General features: G+C 45.4%; 1 protein-coding gene across 1 annotated transcript in view; it reads right to left on the bottom strand.

Annotated features, from left to right (window-relative positions):
- Positions 1 to 1,541: 1,541 nt before the first annotated feature.
- Positions 1,542 to 17,484, bottom strand: part of tonsl (tonsoku-like, DNA repair protein) — a 29,533-nt gene continuing 13,590 nt past the window's right edge. The window contains exons 19-28 of the mRNA XM_029713989.1: positions 17,165 to 17,349; positions 16,595 to 16,689; positions 15,907 to 16,063; positions 12,786 to 12,864; positions 12,169 to 12,476; positions 9,963 to 10,134; positions 9,525 to 9,700; positions 2,389 to 2,462; positions 2,098 to 2,231; positions 1,542 to 2,020 (exon numbers count right to left, since the gene is read on the bottom strand). Of these exons, the coding sequence (XP_029569849.1) occupies positions 1,821 to 2,020; positions 2,098 to 2,231; positions 2,389 to 2,462; positions 9,525 to 9,700; positions 9,963 to 10,134; positions 12,169 to 12,476; positions 12,786 to 12,864; positions 15,907 to 16,063; positions 16,595 to 16,689; positions 17,165 to 17,349 (1,580 nt within the window). The 3' untranslated portion in view covers positions 1,542 to 1,820. The remainder of the gene's footprint in view (positions 2,021 to 2,097; positions 2,232 to 2,388; positions 2,463 to 9,524; positions 9,701 to 9,962; positions 10,135 to 12,168; positions 12,477 to 12,785; positions 12,865 to 15,906; positions 16,064 to 16,594; positions 16,690 to 17,164; positions 17,350 to 17,484) is intronic.

Below are 17,484 nucleotides of genomic sequence, written 5' to 3'. Positions count from 1 at the left end.
GGTATAGAGGTCCTGGATGGCAGGAAGCTTAGCCCTTTGATGTACTGGGCTGTATGCACTACCCTCTGTAGTGCCTTGCGGTCAGAGGCAGAGCAGTTGCCATACCAGGCAGTGATGTAACCAGTCTGGATGCTCTCAATGGTGCAGCTGTAGAACCTTTCTGAGGATCTGAGGACCCATGCCAAATCTTTTCAGTCTCCTGAGGGGGAATAGGCTTTGTCGTGCCCTCTTCACGACTGTCTTAGTGTGTTTGGACCATGATAGTTTATTGGTGATGTGGACACCAAGGAACTTGAAGCTCTCAACCTGTTCCACTACAGCCCCGTCGATGAGAATGGGGCGTGCTCTGTCCTCCTTTTCCTGTAGTCCACAATCATCTCTTGGGCACAGGGACTATGGTGGTCTGCTTGAAACATGTTGGTATTACAGACTCAGTCAGGGAGAGGTTGAAAATGTCAGTGAAGACACTTGCCAGTTGATCAGCGCATGCTCGGAGTACATGTCCTGGTAATCCGTCTGGCCCTGCAGCCTTGTGAATGTTGACCTGTTTAAAGGTCTTACATCGGCTACGTGATCACAGTCGTCCAGAACAGCTGGTGCTCTCATGCATGTTTCAGTGTTACTTGCCTCGAAGCGAGCATTGAAGTAATTTAGCTCATCTGGTAGGTTTGTGTCACTGGGCAGCTCGTGGCTGTGCTTCCCTTTGTAGTCTGTAATAGTTTGCAAGCCCTGTCACATCCGACGAGCATCGGAGCCGGTGTAGTACAATTCAATCTTAGTCCTGTATTGACGCTTTGCCTGTTTGATGGTTCGTCAGAGGGAATAGCGGGATTTCTTATAGGCTTCAGAGTTAGAGTCCCGCTCCTTGAAAGCGCCCGCTCTACCCTTTAGCTCCGTGCGGATGTTGCCTGTAATCCATGGCTTCTGGTTGGGTCTACTTAAACAGTTAACAAGGTGGCAGTAGCACCATCAGAAACCATTTACACATTTTTTATCAATTGGAAATGACAATAACTAGTAAAGAAATGAGTTCTCCTAACCGTAGTCATATTGTGGAACACTGAGGTGTGTGGTGTGAGTAGGCACTTTTCCCACATCTTGGAGCCAGTGGAGGCTGGTGAGAGGAGCTATAGGAGGACATGTGGTTTCCATGTTTGATACTATTCCATTAATTCCATTCTAGACATTACAATGAGCCGGACCTCCTATAGCTCCTCCTACCTCTGCTTGAAGCCCACCCAACACCCTCCTTTGTGGAACTATTCAACAGTGAGAAGGCCAGTCAGTGGGTTAACTAACAAGGTAGGAAACCACAGTGTGCAACTGTGTCTTCAGAAGCTCACACCAAGTAGGCGGGGGAACAGCCCCATTTGCAAGACTCATGATGCTCCACCCTGAGAGTTGTGTCGGAGACAGCGGCTGTGGAAAGAGACTAGGAGACAGAATAGAGGGATTTAATCATTTCACAGCTTGACCATAAAATCAGCTAATTTTGTGAGGTTGCATGGAAAAAAGCACCATTGAAATAAACAGCCCGAAAATAATGACAATCATGTTCACTTTATTTTTTGGGTTTTCCATTGAATACATACAAATACATAGACAATACACAAACATGTATAAACGCACCCACAAACACACTGAGAAAAGTATATCTACATTATGCATACAAGATAAATCATTCTGAGATCCTTCTGCAGCCTGTGTCACCAAAATATGCCTCAAATATGAGGACCAAAGGGTGTAAATCATCTCAAGTGTATGTATTGGAATCCAAGTGACACTAGTCGTTAACGGTGTGAGAACTCAAGGAGGCATCCTCACAGTGAGGGGGCAGCAGTGAGCAGGCACTTGGCATCTCTGGAGAGGAAGTGGCCCACGGGACTCCTCTGGCCCCAGGTCTGCCGCAGGGCCTCGCGGTCCAGTTTGTTGAGCCTCTGGGAGCACAGCCGCAGGTCCTGGACCTGTTCTGACAGGCCGTCCAAACTACAGCTGTCCCAGGGGCCGGCTACCTGACAACCTGAGAAAGAGAGATGGAACAAATTAGAGGGACTTAGAGAGAGACCGAGCCAATAGACTACTATAGGCCTAATGTACCTTGGAGGTTGAGATGGGTCAAAGGCCTCTGGGCGTCACGGAGGGCGGAGAGGAGGCTGTAGAGTCCTGCTGAGGTCACCGCCGGGTTCCCTGACAGGTCCACAGACACCACGGAGGGACAGACAGGCAGACATCTGGACACACAGAACATACGGATCTCAATACTGGACAGTCACAGAGGTGCTGTACAGGGCAGACACTTGGAAAAGGCACAGGCAGCTCAACTAAAAGGACACGGGTGACATGAATAGAGAGAAAACACAAAATGCACGCACACACACACACACACACCTGGCGAGGGTGGCCACGCTGCTGTCCGTCAGTCCATTTCCCCCCAGGCTTAGGTGGGTCAGGGAGCAGTCATCCTGTGGAACACACAAAGAACCAATCAGAACCATGTCCTCTGTGACTCCTCCATTTTCAGCAAGGGACCAATCAAATCCCTGATCTCATGGTGTGCCCTTGACCAGGCAATTAGAACCTTGTATGAGTTGATTATCCCTTTTATACATACCATGGCTATAATTTAACATATTTGCTGCTAGAAATGTATTCATTTGCTAGTAGAAAATGTGACAACAGTAGCTAGCAAGTTTACTGGCTAGATAGTTGCAGTAGTTGCCTTGGTAACCAAACCATCATCCTGGGCTTGCTATTATGAAAATCGAATTAAACAATGCCAATGTTTTCAATTCGACTTTTGCCTTCAAAAGCAGCTCAAAAATAGAACATGTAAGAATGAACTTCATTGCCATTGAACTATACCGCGCAATTGTATGGAAATAATTAAGCAATAAAGGCCCGAGGGGGTGTGGTATATGGATAATATACCACGGCTAAGGGCTGTTCTTAAGCACGACGCAACGCTGTCAGAGGAAGACCCAACGCTTGGACACAACCCTTAGCAGTGGTATATTGGCCATATATCACAAATCCAAGAGGTGACTTATTGCTATTATAAACTGTTTACCAATGGAATTAGAGCAGTAAAAACAAGTGTTTTGTCATACCTGTGGTATACGGTCTGATATACCACGGCTATCAGCCAATCAGCATTCAGGGCTCGAACCACCCAGTTTATAAATATGCAGGGGTCATTATAAAACTGGGTGGTTCGAGCCCTGAATGCTGATTGGCTGACAGCCGTGGTATAGCACAGGTATGACAAAAATAATAAAATTGTTATTTACTTTTATAATAGCAATAACACACCTCAGGGGGGAGTAATATACAGTACATTCAGAAAGTATTCAGACCCCTTTACTTTTTCCACATTTTGTTACATTCCAGCCTTATTCTAAAACGGATTAAATCGTTTATTTCCCCTCATCAATCTACACCCAATACCCTATAATGACAAAGCAAAAACAGGTTTTTGGAATTTTTGCACATCTATTAAAAATTAAACAACTTTAAAAGCATTCAGACCCTTTACTCAGTAATTTGTTCAAGCACCTTTGGCAGGGATTACAGCCTCGAGTCTTCTTGGGTATGACGCTACAAGCTTGGCACACCTGTATTTGGGGAGTTTCTCCTATTCTTCTCTGCAGATCCTCTCAAGCTCTGTCAGGTTGGAAGGGGAGCGTCGCTGCACAGCTATTTTCAGGTCTCTCCAGAAATGTTTGATCGGGTTCAAGTCTGGGCTCTGTCTGGGCCACAAGGACATTGAAAGACTTGTCCCGAAGCCACTCTCGTAAAAAATAAAACCCCTCTGGTCGCATGCCTTTGACGTCTAGCTAACAGACTTAGCTTACTTATTAGACGGACCCAAAGTCTCCTCGGGACAACATCGTTCGAGAAACGATGAAATGAGCACCTTCCCGCTGAAGAGATATGGTTTGCAGCCTGGAGCAAAACAATATACCATCCTTGCATTTGTTTGAGCTGGTAAGCAGAAACCTAACGAAACCAACTAGCTTTTTGGCGTAATGTAGTTGCTAACGAGTTAGTAACTCGTTAGCAACTTACTTATTTTGAGCACATAAAGGCTCTCCTGGAACAAAGCGTATAAGATCTCCTTAGCCTGTGTTAACCTCAGACCTTATTGTTGGCATATCTCCTTATACCCAATTTATTTTCCCATTCATTTCCCCCTTTAGGAACGCCCAACGGAACGAGAGGTAGAAAATGCTAACTAATTTCTGCTTTTTTTAGTACTACAAGCTGGCGAGTTCTATTGAACACTTATGGGAGATTCTGGAGTGGCGCCTGAAATCTTCAACACAAACATGAAACACCAAATGATGGAATTTCTCATGGAAGAATGGTGTCACATCCCTCTAATATACACTGCTCAAAAAAATAAAGGAACACTTAAACAACACATCCTAGATCTGAATGAAAGAAATAATCTTATTAAATACTTTTTTCTTTACATAGTTGAATGTGCTGACAACAAAATCACACAAAAATAATCAATGGAAATCCAATTTATCAACCCATGGAGGTCTGGATTTGGAGTCACACTCAAAATTAAAGTGGAAAAACCACACTACAGGCTGATCCAACTTTGATGTAATGTCCTTAAAACAAGTCAAAATGAGGCTCAGTAGTGTGTGTGGCCTCCACGTGCCTGTATGACCTCCCTACAACGCCTGGGCATGCTCCTGATGAGGTGGCGGATGGTCTCCTGAGGGATCTCCTCCCAGACCTGGACTAAAGCATCCGCCAACTCCTGGACAGTCTGTGGTGCAACGTGGCGTTGGTGGATGGAGCGAGACATGATGTCCCAGATGTGCTCAATTGGATTCAGGTCTAGGGAACGGGCGGGCCAGTCCATAGCATCAATGCCTTCCTCTTGCAGGAACTGCTGACACACTCCAGCCACATGAGGTCTAGCATTGTCTTGCATTAGGAGGAACCCAGGGCCAACCGCACCAGCATATGGTCTCAGATCATATGGTTAGAGGATCTCATCTCGGTACCTAATGGCAGTCAGGCTACCTCTGGCGAGCACATGGAGGGCTGTGCGGCCCCCCAAAGAAATGCCACCCCACACCATGACTGACCTACCGCCAAACCGGTCATGCTGGAGAATGTTGCAGGCAGCAGAACGTTCTCCACGGCGTCTCCAGACTCTGTCATATGTGCTCAGTGTGAACCTGCTTTCATCTGTGAAGAGCACAGGGCGCCAGTGGCGAATTTGCCAATCTTGGTGTTCTCTGGCAAATGCCAAATGTCCTGCACGGTGTTGGGCTGTAAGCACAACCCCCCACCTGTGGACGTCGGGCCCTCATACCACCCTCATGGAGTCTGTTTCTGACCGTTTGAGCAGACACATGCACATTTGTGGCCTGCTGGAGGTCATTTTGCAGGGCTCTGGCAGTGCTCCTCCTTGCACAAAGGCGGAAATAGCGGTCCTGCTGCTGGGTTGTTGCCCTCCTATGGCCTCCTCCACGTCTCCTGATGTACTGGCCTGTCTCCTGGTAGCGCCTCCATGCTCTGGACACTACGCTGACAGACACAGCAAACCTTCTTACCACAGCTCGCATTGATGTGCCATCCTGGATGAGCTGCACTGCCTGAGCCACTTGTGTGGGTTGTAGACTCCGTCTCATGCTACCACTAGAGTGAAAGCACCGCCAGCATTCAAAAGTGACCAAAACATCAGCCAGGAAGCATAGGAACTTAGAAGTGGTCTGTGGTCTCCACCTGCAGAACCACTCCTTTATTGGGGGTGTCTTGCTTATTACCTATAATTTCCACCTGTTGTCTGTTCCATTTGCACAACAGCATGTGAAATTTATTGTCAATCAGTGTTGCTTCCTAAGTGGACAGTTTGATTTCACAGAAGTGTGATTGACTTGGAGTTACATTGTGTTGTATAAGTGTTCCCTTTATTTTTTTGAGCAGTATAGTTCCAGGCACTTGTAGAATCTATGCCAAGGTGCATTGAAGCTGTTCTGGCGGCTCGTAGTGGCCCAACTCCCTTTGTTGGTGTTTCCTTTATTTTGGCAGTTACCTGTACCACAGGTCTGAGGCAGGCGCAGCTGAAAGCATGTGGAAACAACATTTCACAGCTTGAAAAGGAAGCATGTCATTCACACTTATCTGCAGCACAACTTTGCCTTTGCTATTCAGGCCCAGAAATACATGCTATGTTAAGGAAGACTCAATGGTTGCATCTTAAAGTGTATATAGCATTTGACTTAAAGGGGAGCTATGGCAAGATTGTCTTCAATAGAGGAACACATGTAGTGATGGTCCCCCTGTAAGTAGGATTCATGTCGACTAATGTTGAAGCTGGAGGCCAAGCTGAGAACTCAACATTGATATATTGGGTGACATAGTACTAACTGCCTGGTACTAAGCAGAACCGGGTTCAAGTACTATTTTAAATATCTCAGTTACTTTCACATACTGTACATTTCGAAGTAAGTATTCAGATATTGTTTATTTGAAAAGACAAGTAGTTGAATATTTAAGCAATAATGCCCAAGGAGGTGTGGTATATGGCTGTTCTTAGTGCCTGGACACAGACCTTAGCTGTGGTATATTGGCCATACAGTGCATTCGGACCCCTTGACTTTTCCCACATTTTGTTACAGCCTTATTCTAAAATGGATTAAATAAAAATTCCTCAACCATCTACCATTTGCACTCTGAGGTGGCTGTTGGTGGTGGGATTTTGAGGATGATCGAGGCAACAGGGTAAAGAGCCTCAGATCCACAAAGTCCCTTCCACCAGGTGGCTGATGAGATATGTTGGCATGACTGCCATATTGCATCTCCATCCCAAAGCCCTTGCTTGGAAGTGTACTTCGCCAGACTGCCAAGAACCTTGCCCTCATCCAGGCCAAGGTGGCGAGACATGGTAGTGATGACAACATAGGCCTTGTTGATCTCTGCACCAGACAGGATGCTCTTGCCAGCATACTTGGGGTCCAACATGTACGCTGCGGCGTGTATGGGCTTCAGGCAGAAGTCTTCACACTTTTTGATGTATTTCAGAACTGCAGTTTCCTCTGCTTGGAGCAACAGTGAAGTGGGCAGGGCAGTACGGATCTCTTCTCTTACATCTGCAAGCAGAGTCTGAACATCAGACAGGATGGCATTGTCGCCCTCAATCCGTGCAATGGCTACTGCTATAGGTTTCAGGAGTTTCAGGCTGCTTACCACTCTCTCCCATAATACATGATCCAGGAGGATCCTCTTGATGGGGCTGTCCATATCGGCAGACTGTGATATGGTAATTTCTTGGATAGACTCCTTCCCCTCCAGGAGACTGTCAAACATGATGACAACACCACCCCAACAGGTGTTGCTGGGCAGCTTCAAAGTGGTGCTCTTATTCTTCTCACTTTTCTTGGTGAGGTAGATGCTGCTATAAATTTGATGACCCTTCACATACCTAACCATTTCCTTGGCTCTCTTGAAGAGTGTTTTCAGTGCCATGACGTCCTTGAGGAGCAGATTCAATGCATGAGCAGCACAGCCAATGGGTGTGATGTGAGGGTAGGACTCCTCCACTTTAGACCAAGCAGCCTTCATGTTTGCAGCATTGTCTGTCACCAGTGCAAATACCTTCTGTGGTCCAAGGTCATTGACTGCTTTCAGCTCATCTGCAATGTAGAGAATGGTGTGTCTGTTGTCCCTTGTGTCTGTGCTCTTATAGAATACTGGTTGAGGGGTGGAGATGATGTAGTTAATTTTTCCTTGCCCACGAACATTCGACCACCCATCAGAGATGATTGCAATACAGTCTGTTTTCTCCATGATTTGCTTGACCTTCACTTGAACTCTGCATCCAGCAAATGAGTAAAGCATGTCTGGTTAGAGGGGTGTATGCTGGGCGAAGAACATTCAGAAATCTCTTCCAATACACATTGCCTGTGTGCATCAGAGGTGTACAAGTAGCATTCATCAGCATTTCTCTGACTACGTTCCTCCATTAAGTTAAAAAACTTTGATTCCAAGAGGACCATGAGCTGTTGTTATCAATAAGGTGTCTGATTCATCATTTTCACCTCGAATAGAAGTATTGGGACTTTTGTGAGAGGTTGCTTGTTGTGAGCGTTGAGGGAACTTTATGCACTTGGCCAGATGATTCTGCAGCTTTGTTGCATTATTCACATATTTGGCACAGTATTTGCAAATGTACACAGATTTTCCTTCTACATTAGCTGCAGTGAAATGTCTCCACACATCAGATAGTGCCTGTGGCATTTTCCTTTAAAAATTGTAAAAAAATAAATAAAATAAAAATTAATTAAAAAAATATATATATACAATTCCATGTACAGATAAATAGTTAAGAAGTTAGATTAAACAACTCCTTTGTAAGATAAATGGTTTTAAAATGAAACATGTATGGAAACAGGTGAATTAACAGGCTAGCAGGCTCAAGCAAGCTAAAACCCACATGGTAGCAAAAACTAATTAGCAGAAATTAGCAGACATTATTTAAACACACTTTGCTGTAGGCTACTATTTACTAGTTAACCAAAAAATTATATATGTCATAAAATATATTCACCCCACCCAGTATTGTAATGAAAACTTACCAGAAAGCATGTAGTCCTTGGCTCAGACAGGCTAGTAGTGTGGGCTCAATAGCATCTCATTAGTGTGCAAGATCTTGAAAATCAGCTGTACATGTGATGGGGATAGTTTAACCAAAATATGCCACAAGACCTTGAATTGCCTTGTGTATCCCACCAAAAAAATTCACTGTTATAAGCTAACGTTTTTTGATGAATTTAAGCAAAATTCCCAAAATTCCAGGGCTTAACTTCCCATGGAAAAATTCCAGAAAGTTTCTAACCCTTTGCAACCCTAATCCTGTGTTTACCACAGACCTTTCTATGTTCATCCCAAAACCCTACAAAAAAAACATTTATGGTAAAGTTAGCCTCCTTTAGTGTCTACAAAAAGACACCATTACCATTGCTCTCTATTGGGTTGAGATCTGGTGACTGAGACACACAAACACACCCTTTAAACATCCTATGCTCCTTTCAGACCCCTCTTTCAAAGTCACTGAGATCTCTTCTTCTAGCCATGGTAGCCAAAATAATGGGCAACTGGGCATTTTTATACTAATCAACTCAGGTACCACACCTGTGTGGAAGCACCTGCTTTCAATATACTTTATATCCCTCATTTACTCAAGTGTTTCCTTTATTTTGGCAGTAACCTGTATGGGTTTACAGGTTACAGAGTATCAAGAGTTACCAGAAACCTAACCAATTATTTGGACAAATTCCAATAAAAAGCTTTTTATCATTTACCGATTTATTTCTTGTAATTGCACATCAGTTTATTTCTGTGTACCTTCATGGACAAATGTACACCCGCTTAAGACTACTTAGTTTGTGCAGTTCTTCAGCCAAACAACGCTTAATTCATGTCAAGTATTCTAATGATGCAGTATTTGAATTTGCGCGTGTGTGTGTGTGTGCATTTGTGTGTTTGCATGTGCTTTGTACCTGGGACAGGACTGACGTCAGGTGTTCTAAAGCAGGGTGGTCAGCGGGTCCACAGCGGATGGCAGACAGATGGAGGTGTGTGAGACAGTAGAGAGGCAGAGTCTTCAGGACCAGCTCAAAGCCTGTAGAGCCCAGAGCATTACGGGATAGATTCACAGACTTCAGGTGCCCTGTACCTGTAGGATGATGAGATGATACTGATTCTTCTGGAACATTTCAAACTACCTCAAACAGATAGCAATGTATCCATTTGGAGTTGTCTCTTTCGCCATTTATATAAATTCTATTTAATAATAAAATACCATTTAGCAGATGCTTTTATCAAAAGCGACTTACAGTCGCAAACATGCATACATTTTATGTATGGGTGGCCCCGGGAGTCTGGAGAGGCTAATGCTAATATCAGTGTGAAAAGGGTATATTAATGAGCCTGTTTACCTGCCAGGGCTCTGGCCAGTAGGAGACGGTGTTGCTGTAGGCAGCGGGCTGTGAGGTTGCAGGCCTGCAGGGAGAGGCTGGCCAGTAGGGGGCACGCTGACAGCAGGCAGGACAGGGCCTGGGACAGACCATCACCCAGCGGGTTCACACTCAGGTCCAATTCCTCCAGACACTAGAGAGAGATGGGAGGGAAGAGACGACCATTTTGTTTAGCTAGCCATCAACACATCCATCCATATGTAGCAAGGTGGACTTGATGTAGCCGTACTCCGCCATCCTTTACATATTCATCCTGTTCTTATAGTTTAGATATGAATAATCTACACATTGCTGAACCTATAGGTGAGCAACAATAGCGAACACATACATACTACATTATTGATTCAAACGTTTGGTCAGTCCATATACTATTCTTAAATAACATGACCTCTGTCCAGAATCTCAAATAACATGACCTCTGTGCAGAATAGAACCATATAAAATGACACAGACCAGTGTACTGTAAACCATGACTGAAGATAGGGGCCCAGGATTCTGTAACCTACAAGTCCATATAAGGGCACAGCACAGCGAGAGTCTTACACGTCAGTCCCATAGGGGTGCATATGTTTCTGAAACAACATTCTCGGATGCTAAAACATTCAAGGGAAACAAAAAAGGCCTTCTGACATTCATAGCTTCACTTGCTTTCCAGCTGAGAGTATTTCACTAGAAAATAAGAAACTATTCGTACAAATTACACTAAGCGAACTAAGTAAATACAAAATCAGTCCTATTTATACTGAACAAAAATATAAAACGCAACATGTGTGTTGGTCCGATGTTTCATGCGCTGAAATAAAAGATCCCAGACATTCTCCATATTCACAAAAAGCTTCTCTCTATTTTAGTGCACAAATGTGTTCACATCCCTGTTAGTGAGCATTTCTCAATTTCCAAGATAATCCATCCACTTGACAGGTGTGGCATATAAAGAAACAGCATGATCATTACACAGGTGCACTTTGTGCTGGGGAAAATACAAGGCCACTAAAATTTGCTGTTTTGTCAACACAATGTTGAGGGAGAATGCAATTTGCATGTTGACTGCAGGAATGTCCACCAGAGCTATTGCCAGAGAATTTAATGTTAATTTCTCTACCATAAGCCGCCTCAAACTTTGTTTTAGAGAATTTGGCAGTACATTCATCCGGCCTCACAAACGCAGACCACGTCTGGCCACGCCAGGCCAGGACCTCCACATCCGGCTTCTTCACCACCAGGATCGTTTGAGATCAGCCACCCAGACAGCTGATGAAACTGTGGGTTTGCACAACTGAAGAATGTCTGCACAAACTGTCAGAAACCGTCTCAGGGAAGCTCATCTGCGTGCTCGGTGTCGTAACCGACTTCAGTGGGCAAATGCTCACCTTCGATGGCCACCGGCACGCTGAAGAAGTGTGCTCTTCACGGCTGAATCCCGATTTCAACTGTACCGGGCAGATGGCAGACAGCGTATGACGCCGTGTGGGTTTGCGGTTTGCTGATGTCAACGTTGTAAACAGAGTGCCCCATGATGGCGGTGGGGTTATGGTATGGGCAGGCATAAGCTACGGGCAACAAACACAATTGCATTTTATCGATGGCAATTTGAATGCACAGAGATACTGTGACAACATCCTGAGGCCCATCGTCGTGCCATTCATCCACCGCCATCACCTCACGTTTAAGCATTATAATGCACGGCCCCACGTCGCAAGGATCTGTACACAATTCCTGGAAGCTGAAAATGTCCCAGTTCTTCCATGACCTGCATACTCACCAGACATGTCACCCATTGAGCATGTTTGGGATGCTCTAGATCGACGTGTATGACAGCGTTTTCCAGTTCCCGCCAATATCCAGCATCTTCGCACAGCCATAGAAGAGGAGTGGGACAACATTCCACAGGCCACAATCAACAGCCTCTATACGTGTCACGCTGCATGAGGCAAATGGTCACACCAAATACAGACTGATTTTCTGATCCACACCCCTACCTTTTTTTTTAAGGTGTCTGTGAGCAATAGATGCATATCTGTATTCCCAGTCATGTGAAATCCATAGATTAGGACCTAATGAATTTATTTAAACTGACTGATTTCCTTATATGAACTGTAACTAACTTTAAAATCTTTTATTTTTTATTGTTGCATGTTGCGTTTATATTTTTGTTCAGTGTAGTTACCGGGAAAGCAGGTTGAGTCTGCCCTTCCATGGCGTTCGCCGCCTTCTGAAGCCCCTCCCCCGTGATGTGATTGGAGGACACATCCAGATGGCGGAGCCGGGGCATGGTGACGGCAGCGGCGACCAACTCAGGGAAGAGGTCGTCGTGGAGACGGTTGCCAGACAGCTGTAGCTGGGTGAGGTTGGCCTGCAGTTTGAGGGCACGGAGGAGAGGGGAGAGGGAGGAGGGGGGCAGGCTGAGGCCACACACTGACACAGAGGGACTGCCGTCCTGCACCTCACACAGACGAGCCACACGCTTGTTCTCCTCTAGAGAGACAACACACACACAGAAACACATGGCATGGATTAACAACGCACATCAGGTATTCAAATACCAGTAATTTAGGGATACACGCTGAAAACTCTTAATTCTGTTATTCACTAATGAACTGGATGTCGATTAAGGGAGCCCTCGCACCTCTCTGATTCAGAGGAGTTGGGTTAAATGCGGAAGACACATTTAGGTTGAACGCATTAAAATTGTGCAACGGACTAGGTTTCCCCTTTCCTTCTCTTATTCGCACATCTCCGCGGCAGGAAATGAACCAGGGAGGTATCAGTTGTTCACATACTCACCGACTGCCAGGCTGTGACAGGCCTTCTTGTAGCGCTCAGGAAGAGGTGGGAGGTCCCACGAACACACCTCAGCCAGGACCTGCAGTGGACATAATCATCAGCCTTTTCCTTACTTAGTTACGTTCACTACATAAACAACTGTAAAGATAAGACATTTGTGTTTCTAATATTGCAATCCTTCACGGCACCATTCAAAACTGAGGCAGCACTGTACCAGATGATCAACACAAGTAGCAGAATTTGCCATCGCACTCCTACTTACGCCAATTTGAAGGTAGGAGTTTCTTCTACCGACAGATCTAGGATCAGATTCCCCTATCCTCACTCTTAATGTTAACCATCAGACTGAGGGATTAAATAAGATCTGATCCTGTGTCAGTGGTTAAAAAGGTCCAACGCAGCCGTTTTATTTTCAAATTATTTCTGGGTAACAATTAGGTACCTCAGTGTGATTGTTTACAATTAAAATGGTCAAAAGGAACAAAAATAGCTTCTTAGCAACAAAAATATTGCTAGGAATGTCGGAGTGGGCAGGGTAAAATTAGCTGTTATTGGCAGAGAAGCAGGAAGCACCAGTGACTCTGTCTATGAAAAAATGTGGTCAAATGAAGCAGATGCTAAACTACAGGACTGTTATGCTAGTACAGACTGGAATATGTTCCGGGATTCTTCCGACGGCATTGAGGAGTACACCACATCAGTCACTGGCTTTATCAATAAGTACATCGAGGACGTCGTCCCCACAGTGACTGTACGTACCAGAAGCCATGGATTACAGGCAACATTCGCACTGAGCTAAAGGGTAGAGCTGGCGCTTTCAAGGTGCGGGACTCTAACCCGGAAGCCTATAAAGAAATCCCGCTATGCCCTCCGACGAACCATCAAACAGGCAAAGCGTCAATACAGGACTAAGATTAAGTCCTACTACACCGGCTCCGACGCTAGTCGAATGTGGCAGGGCTTGCAAACGATCAGACTACAAAGGAAAGCACAGCCGAGAGCTGCCCAGTGACACGAGCTTACCAGACGAGCTAAATTACTTCTATGCTCGCTTCGAGGCAAATAACACTGAAACACGCATGAGAGCATCAGCTGTTCAGGACGACTGTGTGATGACGCTCTCCGCAGCCGATATGAGTAAGAGCTTTAAAAAGGTCAACATTCACAAGGCTGCAGGGCCAGAGGGATTACCAGGACGTGTACTCCGAGCATGCGCTAACCACCTGGCAAGTGTCTTCACTGACATTTTCAACCTCTCCCTGACTGAGTTTGTAATATCAACATGTTTCAAGCAGACCACCATAGTCCCTGTGCCCAAGAACACTAAGGTAACCTGCCTAAATGACTACCGACCTGTTGTACTCACTTCTGTAGCCATGAAGCGCTTTGAAAGGCTGGTCATGGCTCACATCACATTGTTGTATGTGTCGAATTGCTATGCTTTATCTTGGCCAGGTTGCAGTTGCAAATGAGAACTTGTTCTCAACTAGCCTACCTGGTTAAATAAAAGGTGAAATTAAAAAAATAAAAATAAACAACATCGCAGAAACCCTAGACCCACTCCAATTTGCATACCGCACCAACAGATACACAGATGATGCAATCTCTTATTGCACTCCACACACTGCCCTTTCCCACCTGGACAAAAGGAACACCTATGTGAGAATCCTGTTCATTGACTACAGCTCAGCGTTCAACACCATAGTGCCCTCAAAGCTCATCACTAAGCAAAGGACCCTGGGACTAAACACCTCCCTCTGCAACTGGATCCTGGACTTCCTGACTGGCCGCCCCCAGGTGGTAAGGGTAGGTAACAACACATCTGCCACGCTGATCCTTAATACGGGGGTCCCTCATGGGTGCGAGCTCAGTCCCCTCCTGTACTTCCTGTTCACTCATGACTGCACGGCCAGGCACGACTCCAACACCAACATTAAGTTTGCTGATGACAACAGTGGTAGGCCTGATCACCGACAACAATGAGACCGCCTATAGGGAGGTTGTCAGAGACCTGGTCATGTGGTGCCAGGACAACAATCTCTCCCTCAACGTGATAAAGGAGAGGATTGTGGACTACAGGATAAGGAGGACCGAGCACGCCTCCATTCTCATCGAAGGGCTGTAGTGGAGCAGGTTGAGAGCTTCAAGTTCCTTGGCGTCCACATCACCAACAAACTAACATGGTCCAAGAACACCAAGACAGTTGTGAAGATGGCACAACAAAACCTATTCCTCCTCAGGAGACTGAAAAGATTTGGAATGGGTCCTCAGATCCTCAAAAGGTTTTACAGCTGCACCATCGAGAGCATCCTGACAGGTTGCATCACTGCCTGGTATGGCAACTGCTCTGCCTCTGACCGCAAGGCACTACAGAGGGTAGTGTGTACGGCCCAGTACATCACCGGGGCCAAGCTTCCTGCCATCCAGGACCTCTATACCAGGCTGTGTCAGAGGAAGGCTCTAAAAATTGTCAAAGACTCCAGCCACCCTTGTCATAGACTGTTCTCTCTACTACCACACGGCAAGCGGTACCGGAGCGCCAAGTCTAGGTCCAAGAGGCTTCTAAACAGCTTCCATCCCCAAGCCATAAGACTCCTGAACAGCTAATCAAATGGCTACCCAGACTATTTGCATTGCCCCCCCCCCCCCTACGCTGCTGCTACTCTGTTATTATCTATGCATAGTCACTTTAATAACTCCGTGTATATATTCCCTCAATTACCTCGACACCGGTACCCCCTGTATATAGCCCCGCTATTATTATTATTATTTACTGCTGCCCTTAAATTATTTGTTATTGTTATCTCTTACATTTTTTTATGGGTATTTTCTTAAAACGGCATTGTCGGTTAAGGGCTTATAAGTAAGCATTTCACTGTAAGGTCTACTACACCTGTTGTATTCGGCGCAGGTGACTAATATAATTTGATTTGAGAAGTTTGGAACTCTTTCCTATTGGTCTATTAATTAAATGTATTCCGTCCCACCAAAACAGGCTGAAATTTCAGGCGGTCTTTTCAAACAGCTCTTACACTAAAAGTGCATGATCATTTTCCCACAATTATTCCAACCTCCAGTGTTTTATGTGCATTTCCACACTATGGTAAGTGTTTGGCCTCACCTCTTCATTGGTGTGGAGAACAGCCAGTAGCAGGTCTTGGGGAGAGAGCAGAGCGCCCTCTTTCTGCAGCGAAAGGCGTGGCAGGAGGCCACAGGCCTGGTAGTAGCGCTGGGACGCCTGTTCACATAGCCACGACACCGTGCATGAGTCTGCCTCGCTGGAATACACAGTGTTATGAGCACACACAGTGTTATGAGCACACACAATGTTATGAGCACACACAATGTTATGAGCACACACAGTGTTATGAGCACACACAGTGTTATGAGCACACACACGCACCCCCCCAGTTACTAAATATTTTCTTCTTCTTCTTGAACTGCATTGTTGGTTAAGGGCTTGTAAGTAAGCATTTCACGGTAAAGTCTACACTTGTTGTATTCAGCGCATGTGACAAATAAAGTTTGATTTGAGTACAGAAGCTGAATCTCAAGCAAGGCCAAGTGCGGCAGGTAGCCTAGCGGTTAAGAGTATTGGGCAAGTAACAAAAGGTCACAGGTTTGAACCACTGAGCCGACTAGGTGAAAAACCTGTCCGTGCCCTTGAGCAAGGCACTTAACCCTAATTGCTACTGTAAGTCGCTCTGGATAAGAGCGTCTGCTAAATGACAAACATTTCAATTTAAAATGTACAACTTTAGACATTCATTCTCTTTCACACATACATGCAGGAAGACAAATACACCAACCTATGTGGTACTGGTATCAGAAACACGTTAGCTTGAACCCTGACCCGCATTCTGATTGGTGCAAGCATTGGCACAGCGACTGTCTGGTTTGGGACCTGAGGTTGAGAGGCAGAGAAATACAATTTTAGAAACAATAAAAATAGAACTACTAGAACAAAATCCCCATTCAAGTCAATGATCCGTGATGGGTGAACCAGTCTAGTAAAATATATTTCTACGTTACAAACCATGAACTAACTACCCATGAACTGAGTCTGCGACATAATCTTTGCAAGTCCGTTCACCTATTTAGGACCTTCATCTCCATACTGCCATCCCTGACAGTCCAAAACAGAATCTTGATGAACGATGTTCCGGTAACAGCCTAATATGCCCTGCTACAGTAATGATGTGACTTGACTCTGTCTCTCGCACTGCGCTTGACGGAGCTTGCTTGTTAAAAATGAACCAATAGAAAAAGGTCCAAAAGGGCAAACCCGCCCACCTGGCACTCCAGGCAGACTAAATCAAACGCTCGAGGTATTTGAAAGACTTGAAATAGTATTTGAACCCAGGTCGGATCTCTCTGACCTGCTGAGTGCTGTAGCGAGTCTGAGGCGGCGTGGAAGCTTGAGGGTCGTCGTCGTCAGTTACGGTGGGACTCTGTGGCCTGCTGACCTCTCGGCGGCCCAGCATTACCATGCCTGAGAGCTGAGTCATCTTCACCTGTCTCCCTCTGCCGCGCAGAGGGAGACCCCTACTGGAGGAGGTCAATACTGCAGGACAAGAAAAAATATATATAAATAAACAGGTTGTAATTCCACTGGCTAATACTGCCCCTTATAGTTCATAGATAGGCTTGTGCTCCTCTGTTAGCTTCCATATGGTTTCTACAATGAAGTTTAGAGATG

The sequence above is a fragment of the Salmo trutta genome, chromosome 25 (assembly GCF_901001165.1).
Source record: "Salmo trutta chromosome 25, fSalTru1.1, whole genome shotgun sequence".
NCBI classification, from domain to species: domain Eukaryota; kingdom Metazoa; phylum Chordata; class Actinopteri; order Salmoniformes; family Salmonidae; genus Salmo; species Salmo trutta.
Note: the sequence above shows the minus strand (reverse complement) of the source record. Positions and strands in the feature narration are given on the sequence as shown.